The 24696-nt window shown below is 36.8% G+C and overlaps 1 protein-coding gene across 1 annotated transcript in view; it reads right to left on the bottom strand.

Moving 5' to 3' along the window:
- Positions 1–24696, bottom strand: part of LOC103024154 (A disintegrin and metalloproteinase with thrombospondin motifs 16) — an 86265-nt gene that overhangs the window by 2592 nt on the left and 58977 nt on the right. Inside the window, exons 17-22 of the mRNA XM_007254528.4 lie at positions 23307–23445; positions 21337–21463; positions 5051–5255; positions 2267–2455; positions 1568–1777; positions 1320–1467 (exon numbers count right to left, since the gene is read on the bottom strand). Of these exons, the coding sequence (XP_007254590.3) occupies positions 1320–1467; positions 1568–1777; positions 2267–2455; positions 5051–5255; positions 21337–21463; positions 23307–23445 (1018 nt within the window). The remainder of the gene's footprint in view (positions 1–1319; positions 1468–1567; positions 1778–2266; positions 2456–5050; positions 5256–21336; positions 21464–23306; positions 23446–24696) is intronic.

The raw sequence follows: 24696 nt of genomic DNA, 5'->3' as shown, positions 1-24696 counted from the left end.
TTTTGTCTCCAAAAGATTGTAGAAACCATCCAATGGTTCTTCTGAAACCAGTACTAAAGTACTAAAAGTGAGTCCCTCTTTGTTGCCTCTACAGCCTTTACTCTTCTTAAAATGTTTAAATTACGTACACTGGCATGCCGAAAGTCTTGAGATGGCGGTATGTAAAGAGTTAACTAGGGACAAGGCTTGGAAATGTCCACTCCTGTTTAACACTGGCCAGCTTGCTCTTGGCAAGGCACTGTGAATTATGGTTTGTGTTTGATCCAGGCCTGATAGTGGATGCCAGATCATGGCTCTAGAATGTAACCAATTTGGGCGCACAGGCAAACTAATTTCTCAATGGTGCGACTAAAAAACCTGAGGTTGCACCAGTCATTCTAGAGGGAAAAATCTGTGCACCCCCCCAAAAAAAAAAACATGTGACCACATTACACTTTACAATAAGGGTACATTAATTAACATTACTTATTACGACAGAATGTCTCAACTAATTATTAATTGACACGAGTTAAGATATTATTAATCATTAAAACATTTTTTAACTAATGTATCAGTTAAAAATGTATCAGTTATCAATGTATCATTACTATTTACAACACTCTTAATCATTGTAACTTAGTAACGGTTGATAATGTCTTAACTAGTGTCAATTTATAATTAGTTGAGACATTACTTAACAAATTCAATAACATTTATTTCTGTTAAAAGTGATATTATTTTTGACCCTTATTGTAAAGTATTACCTAAGTATTTATATGCAATTATTCATTCAAGTGCATTTACTGTATAAGCGCTATCTATAAAGCAGAAAGCAGACATATGAATATGGGCTGTCTCGTATGCAAAGAGAGTGGTTAATATATCTCTTGTTTCAGGCAAAATTTTGCTCTCTTTTGTAAGGGTGATGAAAGCAAAATGGATTAATTAAAACACTGAAAATAATTTTAGGATGTTTTTTATTGATAGTTTTCCATATTAAGAGGCCAATTGACATGTCTTGATCCACACTGTCACAGGTTTTTGGTAATATGTCATAGAGGGCATTACTGCCCAGAGTGCACAGTGCAGTGGGTGGTATTGAGTGTGATCAGTGACGCCTGGCCAGAACTGTCAGTCTGGTCACAATACTAGCCCAACTGATGTCATTGTACAAGCTGTGTGTCTGCACAAATAAAACACTTGTGTTCAATAACAATATTATTTGAGTAATATTAGATTCTGAATATTAGAACTGGATCTTTGATTTCTGTGTGTCTTTGTCTGTTGGGTTGGGATGATTCATACTGGTGTATGGTGTGAGAATGGTGTGAGAGTTTTACCTTGATTTTGCTGCTGTGGACAGAAGGTTGTGCTGCAGGCCTGAGACACAGCTGGCTTCAGCTGAGGGGAACAGCCTGTCGATGGACGGCCGAGTACAAGGCACTGAACAGAGCGCACCTGGATGCCTCCACCACACGACACTGTGCACTGTACACATACACACACGCACACACACACAGTTAACACAAGCATTCTCAAAGAGTTATAGTTTTATGGCATTTAGGTCACTCCTTGCTGCTGGACTTGCCTGTGACCAGGGTGAGGTGTACCAGTCTGGCCTGTGAATACGGTGGATGCTGGGGCAGTCTGGCTGGACACACACTTTCTGAAGCTCGTCTGAGGGTTTGGGCATATGCTGACACTTCTTCGAGGCCAGATCCCTGAATTTCCCAGCAGCGTCTTTCTCCACACACTTCACAAACCGCACCTGAGTACCTTTACCACACGTTACTGAACACTGTTGGAGCAGGGGTGGGAAGAGAAGGACAGGAGCAGGTTAGGAGTTATGTTATTATGTTAGTTAGAGAAAAAAAAAACGTATTGTTTAGGGAAGAATAAAAAAAAAACACAATTTTAAAGCAAATAGAATAAGTATGACTTGAAGCTTGATACAGAAAGTAAATCTAAATTAAATTAAAATCTAACTAAATCTAGATTCAATCCAGTTCATACAGAGTGTGAACTGAACATAAATGTAATCCAATCCAATACAGACATTTTGAAACTACATTAGTAGTTTAGAACCATAAACCATAAAAAAACCCTGATTCAATACAGCTCATACAGAGTATAAAATTTAAACTCAACAGAAGAGTAATCTATCACAGAACTATGCAACTAATGATGTAATTAAATGATTTATTCAATAACTATTTTATTTAAATTGACATGCCCAAAAATATGCCTTCTAACTGAGAGTTAAGTCCAGCAGTGTAGCTCTGTTTACCTGCTGCCAGCTGGAGACGGTCCACTGGGCTTTGTGCTGTTTGGGACAGCGTTTGAGCATGCAGCTCTCCTGGCTGTGAGGTTTGGGCAGGAGCACACACAAGCTGTCCGGCAGCGTGCGGGATCCTGGAGTACTGCTCACACACTCCACTGTCCTCTTCCTTACACCCTTACCACACTTACGAGAGCACTGGGAGCAACAAAACAGAAAAAGAACCATTTCAGACCTACTTTAAAGGAGAACTCCGGTGTGAAATTGACTTTGGGTGTAAAAAATGATAAAGAGTACTACTCTTTGTTGAACATGCCACCTCCCGCAGCTCTCCTGCAGCTTTCTGAGATCCAGCACTTTTGTGTAGTTTGTCCAAAAAGGCTAGAATGGGTTTTAATAGGGCATATTTTGCATCTGCAGATAAATCGCTTTTTACATCGTTATCAAGACTCAAAGTAGCTCCACACCTTATTGGTAGAATATGGAGAGCTCTGACATTTAAGAACTCTGGCATTAAGAACTTCAAAAGTGCATAAGAAGTTTATTAAAAAACACTGTTTACATCCCGTAGAGTAACCTACATCTCCAGGCGCCGCCATCTTAAAATAAAGTCATGATCAGTAGAGTGACATCAGTAGAGTGGGGCATAAATGTTCTTACACACAGGCATCAACAGAACTATTCATATATCATATACTTCAGTATAAGCATTTATATAACAGACATACATTTTATTTCACACATTTGTTTAATCAGAGGTCTGACTGAAACTGTATATCCCAGATTGAGCAGAACAATGAGCTCTGTCTGATACGCTTAAAGTATTTTTGTAGAGGAAACCTAAAGAACCTGTACAGACGACTGCTTTGTGCCAGGCAATGGCTGGCGTTTGGAAATGAGCAAGTTAACACTGCTCTAGACACAGGAATGGCTTTATACACCCCACTGCTCTGATATCCATTCCAAACCTAGTGTGTGGACTCAGAGGAAGTGATGTAAACTGCCTTTGTAGAGTTCAGCAAAGAAGTAGTAAAGTAAGTGTTCTTTCAGACATTCGGTGCCGAAAAAAGGGTTTTATTTACAGTACCAATCAAAAATCTAAATTCAGTGGATTTTCATTATTTTAAAAAAGTTATGCATTGTAGAGTTATACTAACGTCATCCAAACTATGAAGAAAAACATATGAATTTATTTAGGAAGCTAAACTAAATTTAATTACTTGAATTTGAGAGCATCACTTGTGTTGTGAAGAGGAAGAGCTGATATACAGTGAATAGCTCTATTTGATTAATCTAAAATCTAAAATCTACTCAACTAAGTAAAGTAAAAAAATACTTAAAAATGATGGTCAGCCAATTGTAAAAACCTTAGAACCTTAAAAAGTATCCTCATCTGCAGTTGCAAAGACCATCAAAAACGTTATGATGAAACTGGCTCTCATCAGGGCCGCCCTAAAAAAGTTACCTCTGTTGCACTGGATAAGTTCAAAGTTACCAGCCTCAGAAACTGCAAAAAAACAGCACCCCAGATAAGATCACATAAATGCTCTTACCTAAATCAGTATTTTTAGTTTGTTTAACACTTTTAAGTTTCTACATGATTCCTTATGTGTTCCTTTATAGTCTTGATGACTTAATGATTAATGTACACTGAGAAGGTGTATCCAAATTTTTCACCGGTACTGTATAAGAAAAGCTAGAGCAGTGAGTTCCTCTAAAGCATTTTCTATTGAAATTCCTACTGTTTAATGGTCTGGATGATCTGATTAGCTCTGAATCTGAAACCTGATTAAATATATTACAGATCTGAACAGCAGTTGTCCAGTCGGCAGTACAGCTGCACTACATCTGCAGATTCCTTTGTATCATTTGAACACAAGATCACAGTGGATACAGATTAACGAACAGCAGACTGTGTTCAGCATGTTCTGGTCTGTCTTCTGTGGTTGTGAATGGGCTTGGAAACCTAGTTAAGTGGGGTCCAATATCAGACATCCCAAGCTGCAAAAATGAATTTCAGGGACTTTTTTTAATCAATCTCACATTGATCTATTGTTAAATAAATCCATATTACGCTATTTTCAGCTTCTCCTTCGTGGTTAATAGGCTACTGTTCTGTGTGTGTGTGAGGCTCCTATGTGGGTGTGAAGTCACAGCTCTGCTAAACGTTTTTTCGGAGGGCGGGGCTGCAGGTGCAGCGGCTTTCTCCACTGAAATGAATAGGATGCGTTGTGCTGGAAAACGGGGAGAGGGGCACGAGTTTAAACCCCTGCTTTAGAGAATTCAGTGGTAAAATGAGTTTTGATGGGAGCCATGATGCTCCTGAACACATCCCATCCAGCAGAGGAAAAAAACACAACCCGCCCGCCCACATTAAAAACTGATTAGCCGACTTGCACACTCTTTGCAGAGAACAGGCCAATCAGAACCCTCTCTGTTTTGCATGCGCCTCCTCAATATGCACACAAGTGGTGCGGCTGTCTCTCCCTCTCTCCTTCTTTCCCACACGCGACTGTGTCTACAGTGCCACACACGTATCGGGAATACCACATAGAAGGCAATACCACCTATCTACCACCCACAGTAAACAACGTAGTGTGTGGTAATGATTGTGACTGGTGGTGTCTGGCAAGAACTGTCCATGTGAATAGAAAAGCGACAGTACTGGGTGTTCTCAATTCAATCTTTCCATCTATCATTCAACATTTTCAATGTGTTCAATAAGCAGCATACCTGAAAAAGTTGAAAAGTTTTTTTCTGGCTTGTTAGATGCACACTTTTGTGTTCACTCACCTGAGACCACGGTCCTGTGCTCCATGCTGGTGGGCAGGTGTGTATGTTGCAGGGCTGCCTGCGGGACGGAGGGGGTTGTGCGCACTGGACATCGGCCACAACGTCATTCTGACTGGAGCTGCTTTTCTGGACACACTGCACCTGCCTACTCTGCTCTCCTGACCCACAGGTGCGACTACACACACTCCAGTCTCCAAGGCTCCAGCTGAGTCAACACAAACACACACACACACAAACACAAATTAAGCAAATAAACAGTTGTGAATTACAACATGCAGCTGTTTTCACTTAACAAATTAACAAAAAGGGTGATTTGATTAAGACTTTGAGAACACTTATACGAAATATTTATTAATAATTAATAATGATGTACAGCTATACCCAAACCCTTTACCTGCATGTATTAGATACAATAATGGTGTATACATGTAACTAATAGACTGATAGAACTATAGACTGACTATCAATAAATATTGATATATTGGAAACAATTTGCGATTTACAAGAAGAAGGACATCTGTAACATCGATTTCATTTCTTCAGAGAAGACACTCGACAGTATGATTCTTCCACAAATTAGAATTAAATGTAGTAGCATGATGATTTAATTCCACCATCTCAAACAGCATAGTCCAGTGCAGTTTGTTGAGTCACTATAAGGTTTTTTTTCATGCATTCACCGGATTATAAGGCACATTATATGAAGGAACAGAGGTGTCGACATGTTTCCCTTCTAATTCAGCAGGTCTCTATTGGATGTAAAGCTAAGCTAAATTAAGTAAAGTGGATGTTAATCTACACAGATTTCTCTCCTGAAAACTGTTTACTTATCTCCCAACACCACAAAATCTCTGCTTCTACAACTTCTCTCCTCAACCTATACTTGAGATACTTTAGACTCCTCCTTTTTATCTTTATTTGTGTTTTTTTTGTGCATCACTCCGCTGTGTCTGTTGTGGTGGTCTGGGTAAGCTCTGAGCTAAAGAAAAAGCTTGGAGAACATCCATCTTCTTTCAGCTTCTTCAGAAAGGAGCTGATATTTATACACAGGAATCAGACACCAAGTCTAGTTTACTAGGTAGATTTTGGCCAAGCACAACCCGGAAACTGATCACACTGTAAAATTATGCTGAATCAACTCTGTTACCCTCGTTGTTTTTTAGTCAACATTCTGTTATGTCATCTTTTATTACTGCCACCTTAAATTAATTAATGTGTATATGTGTTTTTTTTATATTTTTCATATCATTTTACTGTTTCTGGTAATCTTTATCTTAGAATTGCAATCAGACACTTCCTTCTGGGTGCAACTATTGATTTTAAGTTAAGTACAAAATGCCTCTTCATACTTTGTTCATGTATCAACATCAACATATCAAAATAAAGTTTAGTTTACTCTGGATTTCCCAAAGGATCTGTCATGATCTGCACTTACATGCAGTGTGTGTCAGTGTTTGTGTGTGTTTATAACTATGTATAGAGGATGACAGGCTATTAGCATCCCACTGTAACCCCAACCCTAAGGCTGATGTCACTCATAAATGTGCAGACACCTATTTCCATGATGTAATGGCCCCTTAAGGTCCTCCCTGGCACTCCCTCTGCAGCACAACTTGATGAAATGATGCCAAGTTCAAAAATACCAGTCCTGCTGAGATCCACAGCCAACATGTTCTTCTGTTTGTGTGCTTCTGTTTTGGTCAGTGAAACCCTCCCTATGTCTACACTGAGACTCAGGAACAGTCTGGACATCATAAGGCAATGCTCGCATAATATCCTCATCACCCAAATGCAGTCGATCAGCCAAGACATGTTTAGTGTCAGAAGTTAGCTCTTTAATTTTTGCACTAGAATTACATGACCAGTGTATCCAAGTAAGCTTATATCCTATAAACATGCTTAAATCGTCACACACTTGTACAGGCAAAGCTCAAGATGACTCTATTTTCTACTGTTCAGTTTTTTTTACTTACTTTAGGTTATATCTATAGATAGCAGTGTCAAAACTAGCAAGTAATCAAGTGCATTTCTTATTATTTAGGCTATATTCACACTACCAGCCTGAAGTGACCTAAAATCTGAAACGGATCAGTTTTTTCAGGTCTGTGTGAACACATAAAAACACCAGTACAACAAGTAACCAACACCAACAAGGGGAAAACCAAGACAGAAAGCAAATACAAGCTAGAGAGAAACCAGAGAGACTAACAACAACCAGGCTACCGCAACAAAAGAGAATCCAACTGAGATGCCTGAACTGGAATGTATACAAACAGATCTATTTAGAAACAGGTGAATATGATCAGTATTCAGGTGAATAGGAATGGGGAAATTGTTCAGGATTGGTTGAGTTGGATAGTGTGACTGTAACACGTACGACTCCTAAATGTGGTCCTAGATTGAATACACATCTGATTACTGGGCATGTTTTTTGCCTGTATGCATGTCTTGGTACAGCAGTTTCAGCTATAACTGCGAAAACAATCTTGCTGGCTTCTTTTGCCTTCTTGACATGATTATACACAATCGAAGGGCTGTTTGCTGTCCTCTTGAGTAAAATGCAAAACACACATGATCTACTAACGCATCGATTTTACCAGTTTTAATACATCTCCGAAATTTGGCATTTGTTGTTGCTGCTGGTGTTGAAGGCAACATGTATAAACGCATTAATGTGCACATGCAGACAACTTTAGGACCAGATTAGTTTACAATACAGATGGATACAGATGATTTACAGTACCAGTCATACGTTTTGGACACACATTAAATTCAATTTAAATTCAAACAAACTAGAACATGTTATATTTTTGATTTTTCAAAGTAAGCACCTATTGCTTAGATGGTATCTTTGCACATCTTGGCTGGATTTTCTCAGTCAGTTTTATGAGGTAGAGCCACTTGGAATGGCTTTAAGTTAACAGCTGTGCTGAACAATATTTAATTACTTACATTTCTTGCCCTCTTACTGTGTTTAAGATCATCAGTTGTAAAGTTGTGAAGAGGTAGAGTTGGTATACAGTGAATAGTCCTTTTTGAGTAATGTTCTATTCCATATTATGGCAAGGACAACTCAACTCAACTCAAGTAAAGAAAAACATACTTAAAAAAAGACACATTTCCTTAAGGATCCTTAGAAAGTATCCTTAAGTGCAGCCAAAAAGACCATACGAAAACGTTATGATGAAACTGGCTCTCATCAGGACCACCCCAGAAAAGAAGACCAAGAGCTGCATAGAATAAGTTCATCAGAAACTAAAAGTTAACAGCACCTAAATGCTCTACAGAGTATTTTGATTTGTTTAACACTTTTAATTTTACTACATGTACCTTATAGTCTGGATGAATTCAGTATACATTTACAATGTAAAAAAATATATTTTATAAAATCTAATGGATATGCTGCTTTTATGCACAACATTGATACACACTAATACGTACCAATGTACACAACATTAATAAACAATGATATGCCAAAATTCATGGGATAGCAGTACCACAAGGGATTGCTTGGGAAACCCCCAAACCTTAATAGGTGCAAAATATAAAATATAAAGGTTCAGTACAATTTTACAATTTTCCTAGAATGTAGTATTTTTTCCAGAAGATGAGAGTACTCTGCATATGTAATGTGAGCTGCTCTCACAAAATCAGAAACAGGGCAGGTTTATAAGCAGAGAGAACTCAATGTAAAACTTGCATGATGAATATTAGATGATATCTGAGAAATGGTCAGATGTAATAATGTCTTACTGCAAATGCAAAAACCTGATATCACGGGGAAATACAGAGGCGAATAAAAGAGCGTGGTACTAAAGTAACACTGTGTGTGCTGAGTTTACAGAGGGCATTAGCCACGCGTCAGTGCCATTAAAGACTTGGCGGCCTTTAGCCCTGGAAGCTGCGTGTGTGGGTGCTTTTGTGTGTGTGTGTGTGTGTGTGTGTATGTTTCCACTGCCAAGTTTGGATGACTTTTAACCCCTGCCTCAGCAGAGGTTACAAATCATATACATGACCCTGCACTCCCTTAGCACCATTAGTGACTGTGATCATTCTCTAATAGTGACTATTCATAAGAGAGAGAGAAAGAGAGAGAGAGAGAGAGAGAGAGAGAGAGAGAGAACTCACAGCAGCTTGGTAATATAGTTAAAAAAGTCATAAAATTGTCAATAATGCTTAAAGAATTAAACAGAACTGAATGGAAAATGACATAGTCTCTCAAAAAACAACAAACTGTCTGAAATGCTGTCTGCAGCACATCAAAAAAGCCCTTCAGCATCATTACAATCATTCATTCCTCGACCACAGACCATATGACGCTTTTTATGATGTGGCTGCTCCGTGCCGTTTGCATACATGCAACACACAATGTCCCAAACCTGTCAGGAACAAATGTTTGGCCCATAGCAAAAGAACTAAACATTTTGGGTGAATCACAAGCGCCCTTCTGGACCCCTGGATCGTCCCTGCATGTCTTTACTGCCTCCAAGCATAAACAAGGCCAGTCTCTCTGGAATCTGTTCTGTGTACCAAAATGCGGCAAAACACATAATTCTGTTTATTTCAGTTTAATCTGTGTAAACTGTGGTGCTCTTTCTCTGCTGCTGACGTCCTCTGAGTCCACTGAAATCAACCAAACCTTAGCACGAGGTCAAATCTCACATTCAATCAGGCAGGGACTGTAACTGTGCATTAAAACAGTGAAATTCACTTAAAAGTTCTATTTTTTTTTTAAATAAAACAATAATATTTTGTGCATGCAATCTAGTTTTGGTTATGAAAGTCGGAAACTACATGGGGGACCCAATAAATATTTAGGGATGATCAGATCTTCAAAAGACCTTAAGATAAAAACCAAATGTTAGTTTCAACATTTTAAGCAAAATGACATTCATTTATTTCTGCTCTTATTTCACTTTGAGTTGGTGTATTTTATGGGTTGTTTTAACTGCTTAGAAGTTTATAGATCTGCGTGCTTAAGAGAATACCAACTCAGTCTTTCTAATTCTGACAGAGTGAGGACCCTCTCACAGCAAGTATGTTTTTTTGGAAATAAACATGATTTTTTATGTAGTGAAACTTTCAAGTTCTTTTGCCTTTGTGCTCTGTAAATGGAACTAGAAAGTTTTGATTAACTCACTTCTTTTTTTTCTCAGCTCCCTGTCCGATTTTGCTCTCTTTTGGGCTCTGTGTTGCCAGATATTTTCTTTAACATTGGATTCTTTAAAGTTTTAACTTTAACTAGATCAGCTGATCTGCTGCCATCTTAATGCTCTTTAGTTTGGTCCATGACAACCAAGCTCTGATTGATCAGCCTGAATTCAACGCATCTGACAGAAAATCGAACAGTCCCTCATTAATAAAAAATAGCGCAATCGCAGTCCATCAGTTTTCAACTGTGAAAGACATTATTGATATATTTGTGTTCTTTTTCAAAATCGTAATTTATTTCTCTGTAAGCATTGGTCTTGGCTTAAAAGAGCCTTTAATCAATTGTTCAAAACAGCTGTACAGCTCTTTAACTATAATCATTTTATTCTCACACTGTTACTATTTTTTTAATATGAATACTGTACTTTTACAGCACAATAATAGAGTGTATGTAGACTACAGATGCATAGAGCAAGCTCAGTGCACATTTATAGACTACATTTATAGGCAATGTAAAAGCGCACAGCCAATGCACACAGAAGACGTACACTCACCCCTTTCACACATGCCCTTTTTACTCAGACATTTACTGGTAATTAAATGGAAAGGGGTTATATGTGAACAAATGCAGGAGTAAGTAATCCAGTAAAGTACTATAAGCGCTCACAAGTGCAAGTGAATACAACACCAGGCAAAAGTTTGGACACACCAACCCATTCAATATTTTTCTTTTTTTAATGAATTTACTACATAATGAATCATGTAATAAAATTAAAAACAAACCAAAAATACTCTGTAAAGCATTTAGGTGCTCTTATCTGTGGTTCTGTTAACTTGCAGTTTCTGAGGTTGGTAACTCTGATGAACCTTTCTGTAAAACAGAGGTAACTCTGTCTTACTTTCCTGGGGTGGTCCTGATGAGAGCCAGTTTCATCATAATGTTCTTAAAATTTTTCGGATTGACTGACATTCATTTCTTAAAGTATTTTTCGCCATAATATGGATTACAACATTATTCAAATGAGGTTATTCACTGTGTACACTCTAAAAAACAGAGGTACGACATGAGTACTTTTTTGTACTCGAAGGTACACTCTTCATAATTGTACCCTCAAAGGTACAATATTGGTCTTTACAGGGTCAGATTTGTTCCTTCTGAAGTACAAAGTCATTTCTAACAGCAATAAGTACAAATTTGTACCATTTAACCAGCCAAAGGGTACATTCAGTATTCTGCATCACTGTACTAATGAACAATATATATTTTATTTGCACATTTTTTTATTTGAAAGCCAGACAATTTTGTATCATCAAGTTTTTGAGCCATATTTAGTTGATGATAATGTTTATAATCTTTATAATCTTTACTGCCACAAAAACCATGGGTACAAAAAAGGACTTTCACTGAAAGGTACTTTTTTGTGCCTCAATATAAGGTACAGCCCCAGCGACAAGCTTTGTACTCTTTTAAGTACAAATCTGTACTTATATTTCTTAGAGTGTACCAACTCTACCTCTTCACAACTTTACAACTGATGCTCTCAAACACATTAAGAGAGAAGAAATTTAAATAATTAACTCTTGACAAGTTCAGCACAGCTGTTAACTGAAAGCCATCGCAAGTGACAACCTCATAAAACTGACTGAGAAGATGTGCCAAGATGTGCAAAGCTGTCGTGTAATCAAGCGCCGCCTACTTTGAAGAATCTAAAATATAAAACATATTCTGGTTTCTTTAATAAATAATTCCATATGTTTTTCTTCATAGTTTCAAAGGCTTAACTATTAATGTACAGTGCAGAACATTGTATAATACTAAAAAAAATCCTGAATTTGAGGTGTGTCCAAACTTTTGACTGGTACTGAATGACATTTTACTGTATTTTTTTACATGGTTCTAAACAGAAGCTTCTGTGACTATGTGATCATGCTAATGTGTTTTTACAGTAACGTGTTCTGTTTTTTTGTGTGAGAAAACTCCAGCGAGAGTGTGTTCTGCAGATGTTTCAGAAATGAGGAAGCTGTTAGATGTTCAGGCTGAGGACGTCACACAGTTTGTTGAGACTTTAACAGCCAGTATGAGTGTGTGTGTGTTTGTGTGTGTGTGTCCCAGTTAAGTACTGTTCAAGAGCTACATGTGTGAATGACGCAAAACTGGAACATTACCAGTAAAAGTAACCGGGTAAAGTGTGAAAACGACTTTAGTGAGAACATTCACACAGCATATCTATAGGCTATAGAATACACAATCCAGAAAAACTCTTCACTGGTGATGCTCTGCTCTATTTTTACATTGTAGCTTAAAACATTTCTATTCAAACCAACTGTTTTTTTTTACATTGCAGCCTAAAACACTTACAAAATACTTGTAGAAGACACAGGAAGAGAATGATACAGTGATTCTGTGTTTATAAAAGGGCAGTGTTAAAATGTATGAAGCAAAATTACCTTTAAATGTGTAGAATGTTTTGTATTTTGGGATGAAATGTTGTAACGGGGCTCGAGCTCTTTTATTTAATGCTTGAAACCAGGGTTTTCTCTCCTACACAGCAAATTCTGTTTTTTTGGAATAAACTCCCTGAGAGTTTATCAACTTATTTTAAGTGTATATGTGTGTGTGACCATTAAATAAACCCTACAACAGAGTTAAAGTAACTCTGTTCAGGTGGTAAATCTGAACTGTTGTGGGAGTTAAAATATTTATCCCATCTAGAGTAAAATACAGCTCTCAGCTGGAGTTCATTTTAACATAAACTCCTTTACAGTGTTAAAAAATAATGCAAATGTTTGTGTTATTAAACTAATATTTTAAACCCTGGAACATTTAGGAATAAAAATGACAACAAAAAGCATCATTACTCATTACAATAACAATTTCATACTCAACAAGTTTATGCCAGTGTATATTTTTTTCATCCTGCATTGCAGTTCTCAGCGCATACCTAACAGTGCAGAAAATTGTAACTTGCTTAGCCAACCACACATTGGCAAAGCAAACAACCATTATATAAAATATAATGGAATACCCCATGGAAGGTAGCCCAAGTGGACAAGACTTCTCACTGATGGTAAGCTAGGATTAGGGAACACGCCCATTAGAGAGTTCAGTCACGCTCCTCAACACCTTGGAATAAACTCTGAAAAAAAAAACTACACCACCAAAGAGTCCCCCTCCACTCAACTTTTAGTTTATATTGGAGAATAAACTCACACAATTTAACACTTTCACACATTTTTGTTTAACTTCAGATTTGTGAATTTGCTGTGTGCTGTCATCATGAGAGGCTCCATCTTTTGGATCTTGTTGGAACAAACAAACAATGAGTCTCATAGTGGTGCTTTATTAAGAACAAATGTACAAATTATTACAAGTTATTTTAACTGCTTAAACTACAAATACTCTCTCTCTCTCTCAGCGAGAGTGTGAGGACAATTTGAATCATATGCAGTGCACTGTTTCCAGTCAGAGCTAAACTTCTCAGGGCAGTAATGAGTTGCTAATATCAACAGTGCTACAGTTACACTTTCCAGGTGCAACACTCCAGTGAACATTAGTTTCGCATTACGTTTATTGGTTCCACAATAGACTGCTTGTACCGTGTATTCTGCGTGCCTTTGCATGAACCAAACCGTGACCTCCGTACTGTGATGGTTCATATAAATGTACCATTACATCTCTATCATATACTGTATTCAGACTGTATACTTTCCTAGAAGATCCATACTAAAAGCATACACTCAAAGTGTACACTCAGATAGCATGTTTAGATAGAACATGTATACTACCTAGAGTACACCAGGGTTGCACAGTATAATGTTTCAGCATAGTCCCTGAAATGTGGACATGCTCAATGTCACACTGCAGAATGTGGAATTTCACCTATGGCTAATTAAATCATACACATCATGCTACCAGAGGCAATATGTAACAACTGAAAGACAAAACAAATTACACATACTAGTATATTTAAACAATATGTATTGTTTTAAATAGGCCTGTCACAATAATTACATTATCAATCTATCATAAAATAAATGAAAACACCCTCAATAATTTAACTTATCGAGTCATTTAATGTAAATCTGTATGTTAACTTTGTTTCAAAATGCTATATTTATTCTATTTAATTTTATTTATATTAGATTTGCGCCTGCCTGTCATGATAATTACATGTATGACAAAGTATACAATATATGGAGAAATGTTTGCTGAACCTGGCCAAAATATCAGCTTTTTTAAAAAGCAGCAGTTTTATTTAATTTAATATTATTACTGTATCAGACTTTATTATGTTGTGAGTAAAACTGATGGGGGAAGTTGCCCCTGGAAGTTGCCTTAGTTTTGAGGTAGGGTTGTTTTGGGAGTAAAAAGAGAGCACGCCTGCGAGCAAGGGAGTTTTTTTCTTTCTGATCAGGTGAAGTAAAGTGGAATATTTTGCACTCTTGTCTCGGTTGTTTCTCTTTAATTAAAAATGCTCGGTTACATTACTGTTAATATGTTTTATAAAGGTAGTATTTTAATTTTTTTTTCTGGTGCGCGCCATCTGTATTATCATCTTTTCTCGCTTTATTCTCCAACTTCTTACCGCCTGCTCCGCCTGTGTGGCTTCGTGCTCTCGCATCTGCACAGATCTGATTGGCAGAGGAGAGCGTTTGGTGATTTTACAGCACACTTGATTGGTCTGTAAGTTTACTGCGCTGTAAAGCAAGTAAACCAAAAAGACAATAAACGTTCCGCCGCTTTAAATGAACACGGTCAGAATTAAATCCTTCTCAGTACTTTATCGGTTTGGGACCGGATTGTACAACGTATGGGTCCGGACCCGGACCGCGGTCCGCCTATTAGTGACCTCTGATGTATAGCAACACAACAGTATATCAGAATGCTAGTTTATTTTACCAATATTGTAGATTCAGATAGCACCCCTGCAGTCTTACTAACTACACAAAGTGTGCACACACAGCACAAATCCCCAGACAACCATATTACACAGCACACTCCAACCAAATGACACATCAGACTCAGGTAATGCCATTAAGATGGGGTATTAAATGAAATGTGACTGAGATCTCATAGTAACCAGGAATTTTTCCAAAGCAGAAACAAAACGTTACACTGTCAGACTCACTCTCTCTCACAAGTCTGGTTGAAAGCAATGGCATTTTCTACTCTCACAATTTAGATGATTCCATGCTGTAATTCAGTTATTCTAACAGACAGGCCACCATTCAGCAGACACAATGAGAGCTTCTCAAGCTTTTAGTCAGACATGAAATAACTACAGCAGTCTCTGAAGAGCCATATTTCCAGAAACTGGGGAGAGCTAAGTTCAGCTTCCACTGGACCAATATATTTCAAGAGCATGAAGATGTGTGTGTGTATTCTGCTAGACGCTTCTGATGACTAAACGATGACTGAACTAGCAAGCTACTTTGATGAGCTGCAAAGAAAAGCGTGATGACAGAACTAAGATCCACAGAAAGAGATATTTCTGAGCATTTAATTAAAAGTGCCAGATTTATGGCTATGTATGTATGTAGTGTCAGTAGTAGAAGATTATCCACTACTAAAGAGACAAAGTGAAAGGGCATATACATATATACACACATATGTATGGTGGAGGTCCAGGTCCACCCATCTGGAGGCATTGTTGTGATTTGTTCTGTGCTTCACTTTACTGGACATCAACCTGCTGTCCTCCCCTCTGCTTGCTTGTCTCGCTCCCACGGCTCTGTGGTAGACAGTCTAGGCCTTCAGCCACCAAATCGCTCACTTCCCCCATCACTCCAAAACATCCAACCTGTCAGCACCACACTGATGCAGCTCATGTCCACCCAAACCTCTCATACTCCTTTCCTCATCATCACCCTATGAGCTCATTCTCTTCAATATTTGACAAACAAAATCACGCACTACACATCCCATAAACTACACTACACATGCACTACACATCCCATACCTGCACTACTGCTATAACTGCACTGCATTACACACTTTACACACTCACCATAAACTGTGAACTTTAAGAAGTTCACGCACTCATTCACTTTACCAGCCTTAAGCTATATACCATATTTGCACTACTTTTTATACGGGTTCTGTTTATACTTGTACTCTCAGTCCCTCTTAATCACCCCATCACCATTGCACTATTGTCTTCTGTCTTACGTATGTCTATTTGTGTATTGTACATATAGTGTCTCCCATTCTTTTATATTATATATCTTATTTTCACCCCCATCACTATTGCACTATTGTCTTCTGTCTCACGCATGTCCATGGCTATGTTGTGTCTTTGTTGTATTGTACATATGGTGTCTCCCATTCTTTTATATTATATATCTATTTTCTGTACTTGCTGTATTTTTTGGGAAGGAGAGTAACGTAATTCAATTCTCTGTATGTCCTGTACATATGCAGTATTGCCAATAAAACTACTTGACTTGACTTGACTTGACTTGACTTGAAATCAGTCCATGAACCCTTTGGCATGATTTATCCAATCAGAGAGAGAGAGAGAGAGATCTTTGTTTGTTTTGTATTGTTTTGTTCTTTCATTTATCATTACATCAAAGAACAGTTAACAAGCATGGCTGGTGTCGTAGTCATAGCTCCTCTCCTATCCCAGAGGAACATGGAAATGGAGAAATAGAAGAGAGAAACAGAAAAGGAGGAGGAATGGAAAGAATATATGGAGCAGTAATGAAAGAAATGGGAGAGTTGATCCCATTTAAATATGGTGTTGACTACTAATAAACTAAGCTGATTAAAATGCTGGCTTTCAACACACTCCTAATATGAATAACCCAATCACAGCTTCTGCACAGAGCCAGCACATATACAGCAATTCCTTCACTTTAATTGTGTTAGTTGTGAATGTTTAAACACCCTCTCATTGCAGAGATACTGTACTTCAATTAACTTCTCTGACTCTGCTGATCACCTGATGCTACAGCGTTCCCACTCCCCCTGTTACTGATTGTTTCCACCTGGTCTGTCTAGTATTAATACCCCCCAGTTTTCTCTGTTCCCTGCTGAGAAATAAAGCTAGTTATCTAGCTCTTCTACAACGTGTTTATTGACTTGTTTTTGTTTCTGACTCTCGATTTATGCCTTGCCCTCTCTATTGTTTATTCCATTGCCTATCAATTTTTGTGTGCCTTAGCCTTTTCGTTACTGGATTTACTGTGCAACATCCTCTGGTATGTTGTTTATATTTGCTGCCTTATTGTTACTGACCCTGCCTGTCCCTTACTATTCCTATATATACTATACCTGCTAATGTAATGTTGCTTGAGGAGACTATCCATACTAATATGCATACATATATACATAGCATCGCTGTCCATGTATCTCTATATACTCCATAATTTGAACACACAAACTGTCTCTTACACTCTGCAAAAAATTATTGATGAATGGATCACCACAAATTCTCCTAAAGGACCTGAAATAAACTTCCAAAACTGACTTCCATTAAAAGTTAAGAATGTTTAATCTCTCTCCTGTAAAGTTTCTGTTTTGGAGATAACCCTTTTTCATTGAACAGAAGATATACATACACTGTAAATCTATCTATACTAGCCTCTTTATAACTGTGCTAGTGCATCTCCCAGGCCTTATCTTTGCACTGGATCTGTGCTATGAGTTCAGCACTGTCACTGACCCAGGAAAAGATGAGGGGTGACCTTTTCAGGGTGCCAGTCTCTGAGTAATGGAGGGGGACACTCCCTGCTCCTCAAATTGAGTGAACTTGTTGCTTCATGGGCGAAAACCCCCCGAACACACCCTGTTTCTGCAGTGCCCAGAGTGGCAGGGTATTTCAGCTGGAAGTGGGCACTGACCTCTTCCAGCAGCAATAAATAAATCTGTCAGCAAGGCTTTAACGCATTGTGAAGTCATCAAGTCATTTAACCCTGTATGGGTAGAGACTTAGTTCTGAATATTCATACAAAATAACTGAATTGAATCAGTTTAATTAATCAAGCAGCTCATTTATGATTTTTCTTATTGTGATGGTAAAATCCAAATGTAACTTAAATAACACATTTTCATAACTATTATCATTTATTATCATTTTGTTATAGAAGCTTGTTAGAACTAGATATATGCAACATATAAATATTTTATTAAAGCATCTGAATTGTTAAAAAGGTGGAGCTGTTTTTGTCTCAAGCACTAACCCAGCACTTCTACATTCTGTTAACAAGATCAGATAAACAAACATACATTCAAACACTCCCCTGTGATGCACTCAGAAAGTTCAATATACAGCTTTTAAAAAAATAAGAGAACACTTCAGTTTCTGAATCAGTTTCTCTAATTTTGCTATTTATAGGTATATGTTTGAGTAAAATTAACATTGTTGTTTTATTCTATAAACTACAGACAACATTTCTCCCAAATTACAAATAAAAATATTGTGAAATGAGCAATGCCTAAATATAAAAAGAGGTACTTTCAGACATTACATAATGCAAAGAAAACAAGTTCATATTCATGATTCAAGTTTTAAGAGTTCAGAAATCAATTTTTGGTGGAATAACTGCGTTTTTTTATCACAGTTTTCATGCATCTTGGCATGTTCTACTCCACCAGTCTTACACACTGCTTTTGGATAACTTTATGCCACTCCTAGTGTAAACAAAAAAAGCAGTTCAGCTTGGTTTGGTGGCTTGTGATCATCTATTTTCCTCTTGATTATATTCCAGAGGTTTTCAATTTGGTAAAATCAAAGACACTCATCATTTTAAGAGTCTCTTATTTTTTCCAGAGCTGTATGTCACTGCACAGCTGTATGATACTTCATGAGCTTTAGGGTTTAGCTCCTTAGGGTTAAATAAATCATGTCTTCAGACAATCCAATGTGAAAAGAGGTGACCAAGAACATCCTCAGACTTTGCTCTGGCAAGCTTAAAACAGATGCAGGCTTAGTTCATTTGTATAAGCTTCATTTCGTTCAGAGAGAGAAGAAAAGTAAACTCATTACTTATTCAGAAAAAACATTCCAGCTTGCACTTCACACATTTTTCGTGAAGGAAGTGTGTTAGGTCACTGGTCTGTATCTTACTAGAGCTCTGTTGACCAGTCCAGACATCATTTGGGTGGCTGTGAGGAATCCAACCCACGCCCCACACAGACAAAGCTGTTCTAATGCACTGTAATCCACCTGGGGGGCTCTTAGCTGGATACAGGGAACTAAAAAACGCTGCAGCCAAACAGAATTCAGTCTCACTCGGGACCAAATCAGCATTGCAATCAGGCAGGTTTTACGGCAGGTTCAAGTATTTAATGGTTTAAAGAGACTCCCCAGTCTGATTAGCTGTCTTTTATGGAGGTTGCGTGAATCAGGCTCTATGCTGGAGGCCATCTGCACTAAAACTGTCTCTCTGTTAAAGGGAACTCTCCGCACCGAAGATAGACAAAGGTCGGCTAAATCTAAATCTAAGCTAAAAAATATTTCAAATAAACACAATAAACACAAGCTTTGTGTATATTTTATATAGTGAAAGAAAACATGGTACACCTCTAATTTTAATATAGTGATATATTTATAGAATTACGGAAAACATGAACTTACATGTATCATCATAAACCCTCTAATGAGCAGATTTATGAATAAGACACTGACAAAAAGAAATAATTGAAATAATTCCCTGATCTGACACTCATTTTGTTTAAGCCTAAGGTTTAAGCCTTATAAATCCAGGGGTAATACCAAGCTTTTGTTATCTTCAGCAATAACCCAATATGATAGCTGTGATGCAGAGAATCACACAGAAATGCAGAATTGAAGCATAAAAACTTTCTTAGATAAAAAGACACAAATGCAAAAAAAATTAAATAAGATATTGTGAATTATACAAAAACGAATGTTTTTTTTAACACCTTAACTTATTAACCATGTTGTCATGCTTCTGTATTTGTTCGTTACATCACAGTGAATTGCATGGGAATAGCATTATTGGGATTACATTTCCATTTCCATTTAGTTTTGGGTATTCCAATGTCGCTGAATAACGCAGTGTTTCAGAACAGAAGTGTATCCAAACTGCTAAATCAAACTATCGAGGTATAGGTGTTTATAGTTTTTAGTGTCTATTTTTTAAATGCTTAGTCATATTTTTAGTAATAAACATAAACTGTTAAATTGTAGTTGAGAATTTAAACATTTAATTTATTTATTTACAAGATGAATAGGAAAACAAGAATTCCAAAAAAAATTACATAAAAAAGTAAAATAAAGATAGGGCTCTTCTTAACTGAGCTAATGGCTGTCTCAACAGCATTACAGATTGACTGATATAACTAATTAAGGCCTTTGTTGTAAAAATCAAACAAAAAAAAAAACAGTTAAAGACAGCGAATTATAATTAGTAAACTTCTGAGATATGCACTGGTCCTTAGCCAAATGAGCTGAGCTAAAGTGTAATTGTAGCTGTAACACAATCATTACAGTTATAATCCTAATAAAATAATTAGTATTGAAAAATCTACACTTTTTATTGATTTTGTCATTTGTGGGAAATGCAAAGTCTATGCTGAATCAGAGATACATACAGTATTGTGCAAATGTTTTAGGCACCTGTGTAAATTTGTAGTAAAGAAAAAGCTTCTTATCTGTGAAGTAAGTGTTTATTAGTTCAGGAAAACACCAGCATTACAATAAATACAAACAGCAATTTTACAAAAAGCAGAGCTTTTACAGCCCTGTCTTCCTTAAAACATCTCCTAATCTCTCCTCATCTGAGTTTAATACAGTTATTTCTAGTTCTCATCATATCAATACCTGGTTTGGTAAATTGGTAAATTTGGTACATCAGGTGAGCTGCTGCTGGAACTGGACATATACACATCCAGGAGAAATCTGGAACTACACTTATTTCTTCATCTTGGCTCACAGGATATAACATACTTAGTTAAAAATGAGAATTCCTTGTTACATTTTACTGTATGTTTGTTTATTTGCATCTGTTCATATGTGGTGCTTTTTTAAGCAAAACACTTATATTGCTGAGATAAATGGATTAGTGTAATTTGCTTTGGTGCCTAAAACTTTTGCAAAACACTGTACATTTCACAAATAGTGTGATACACTGTATCTAATCTAACAGGATTAAAAGTGTAGTCTTACCTGGGAGGGCAGGGCTGAGTGTTACAGGGCACTATGCCGGTTCTGGGTCGTGAGCGTGGATTACAGTAGGAGGTATTCACCTGCACTCTGAAATCTTTATAACATGCTGCCTTCACATTCATCTCACCTGTGGTACATAAACAGACAACACAAAAAATGTTCTTAAAAGCCTAGTAAATTTAGGAACATTTAATAGCTATATCAAACATTGTTATACACTGTATACATTATGTGTCAACAATATATAAAAGCATGAAACTAAAAACCAGTATGAAATAGCCAATTGATGACTCAAAGAGCTAAATTGACTGTTTAATGTCATCCCCGCTCACAGTAATGACACCTAATGACTTCAATTAAAACTCAGTGTCAGCACTAAACGTAAACCTATAGTACAGCTAATAAATAACAATAAGTCTGTAAAGTCTGGCCAGAGGCTGTTTGACCCTTGTTTTGAGCTCTTGTCCTCTGTCTAATTGCAGGTCATTATGCAGTAATTACAGACTCAGGTAAGAGGCGAGGATGCTCCCACTCAATCACTTCCTCACACAGTATGGGAACAGACTGAGTTCTGGAGCCTCGCGCAGGTCAGGCTCTCATTAGTACAGACCAGCACAGCCCACCAGAGACAGCCAAAAAGATAATCAGCAACATCTGATACATAGGGAAGCTTCTGCTTCATTCCTAAGGTTAGGCCAAATAAAAGGCTTAAGGAATACCCAGTCAAAACATAGATACATCAATTAATACATTATTACAAAAGAATCATTACATTAGCATCTTTCACCTTTCCAGGTTACCTTTTTTTTTGTTTAAAAGAGGTTTAATATAGGCTGAGGCCTCTTAGACTTGAGACAACACCATTTGTTAAGGAGAAGCTTTATTTATTTGATTATATGTAACTGACTAATGATTTAAAAAATGACATTTCAAGCATTTCTTTCATAATATAAAGATAAATAAACATTTATCTCATTTTTTAAAGAAAAAAAAAACGTATTATTTCAGGATTTTTGAAGAGGAAAAATGGTTAAATATTTTTCATTATGAAACTTCTGTGTGCCTTAATTAGTGTAATCAACATATAATATCTAAACATATTTGCAGCCACCTCCTGCAAAAAGTAAAACTAAAACAAAATTGCAATGTTATGTTTCAATGTTACGTATAACTATTGTGTTTTATATGTTGGTCTTTTAAAAGTAATAAAGTAGTAAAACATAAAACAATTTTTTTTTTTGAAAAACGAGTGAATTATCCTAATTGAACTTTTACCTGTTAGAGGTAGGGAATAACAATGCACTAAATATTGATAGAATAATAAGTAATGGAGTTAATATTTACACTGCTTGTTAGAATTTTTTTAACACCATTTCTATTCCTGACAAATTAACATAACTTTAACATTAACATTAATTTCTTAGTTCTGCATTAGTACACAGTACCAGTTTGGACACATCTCTTCTCATTCTAGTTTTTTTATATTGTAAATGTAATATTAAAGATATTAAAGCTGTACATCAATAGAATATGTTTTATACTTTGTATCTTTTCAGAAGCAACATTTAGTTTAGTCTTGAAGGAGTTCCTGGAAGTGCTGAACAATAGTTGTTGCTTTTCCTTCACACTGTGAAGGAAAGATCATCCCAAATCACCATCTCAGTTGATCAGGTTTAGGTCAGGGGATTGTGGAGGACAACAACTTTATTTACTATGTAATTCCGTATGTGTCCCTTAATTGTTTTGATGTCTTAATATTTATCTACAATGAAGAAAAGTTATTAAATAAAAAAATAAAGAAAAACGTTGAATAAGAAGGTCTGTCCAACTTTATGTGGTACGGTTGAAATATTATAAAATAATATGAATTATTGAATGTTATAATATGAATTGCTTAAATGTTAAGTAGGATTTTAGTTTTAGTGTTTCTCTGCCTTTTCTCTTTGTTGCTTTGCATAACAATTACATACCTCTGGCACAAGTGGCAGAGCACTGAGAGCGGACGACGGCCCAGGTGTAGCTGTGTTTGGTCTGGGTTTCCTTTGCGACCTCAGCCTTGCTGAGGCTGTACTCCCACCGTACGCCTGGGTTAACACCCTGCAGGAGAATCTGCACACAAAGCACAAACAAATACCATGTAGGACAGTCCAACAACAGATCATAAACACTAACAAAAACAACTGTAACAAATGGACTACACGCGCCTGTACAGTGGACCTAAAGTACCAGATAAAAGTGTAGACACCTTCTCATTCAATGTTTTTCACTTTTTAAATGATTATTACATGATTACATCTAGCGTAAAACTAACATATAATTTCAGAAAAAGAGCAGCATAATGAATGTAAAAAATGGTGGTGGTAGTGGCTGCTTTGCTGCTTCAGGACCCGGACAACTTGCTATAATATTTGGAACCAGGAATTACGCTGTTTACCAGACAATCCTGAAGGAGAATGTCCGACATCTGTCTGAGACCTAAAGTTTAGGCGTACTTGGGTCCTGCAGCAGGACAATGACCCAGAACACACAAACAAGTTTACCTCTGAATGGCTTATTGATTGAGATGTTGTGGCATGATTTTAAACAAGTTGTTTATTCTCAAAAAACCCCAATGTAGGTGAATTAAAACAATTCTGAAAAGAAGAGTGGAGCAAAATTCCTCCACAGAGATGTGAAAGACTCATTACCAGTTATCAGTAAAGCTTGATTGCAGTTGTTGCCACTGACAAGAGTGGCACAACCAAGTTATTAAAGTTATTTCACACAGGGCTAGATTGTTTTTGAATAGTTTTTTTCTTTTTTTAATAAACAAAATCACTTAAAAAGTGCTTTTATATTTACTTGTCTGGTATTAAAGTTTGTTTGATAATCAGAAAAAAATCAGTATGACAAAAAAGCAAAAACAAAATAAATCTGTTGGGGGCAAACAAGTTTTCATGCCACTGTACTTGTTCAGTTACAAGTTAATCTCTAAGAAAACATTTTTTTTACACATAATTTAACTAATCTTTTAACTGGAAACTCCATTATCACTGTTTTTCTACAGCTTTTAAGAAGGCTGTTTGTAGCAGAGTCAGAATCTCCAGCTCAGGAAGCACTCTATCCAGCTCCTGATAATGAACAGAGCAAAGCTAACATAAACCTACACATAATAATTCCCATCACTACACTCAGTCGGCTTAGTTTTGGCCTTTGCTGAGTTATAATTTGATTTCTAGATCTGTTCCTGTTTTTGTAAATCAGAAGGCCTCGTAGATCTGCATAATATTTTGTATGGATGTCTTTCAGTACACTCAATTATTATTCTAGGAAATATTCCATCTAGTTCAATAAGTGAAAAGGATGAAGTGTTTATATAAC

Source organism: Astyanax mexicanus, chromosome 6 (assembly GCF_023375975.1).
Source record: "Astyanax mexicanus isolate ESR-SI-001 chromosome 6, AstMex3_surface, whole genome shotgun sequence".
Taxonomy (NCBI): Eukaryota; Metazoa; Chordata; class Actinopteri; order Characiformes; family Acestrorhamphidae; genus Astyanax; species Astyanax mexicanus.
This window is presented reverse-complemented; position numbering and strand designations above follow the sequence as displayed.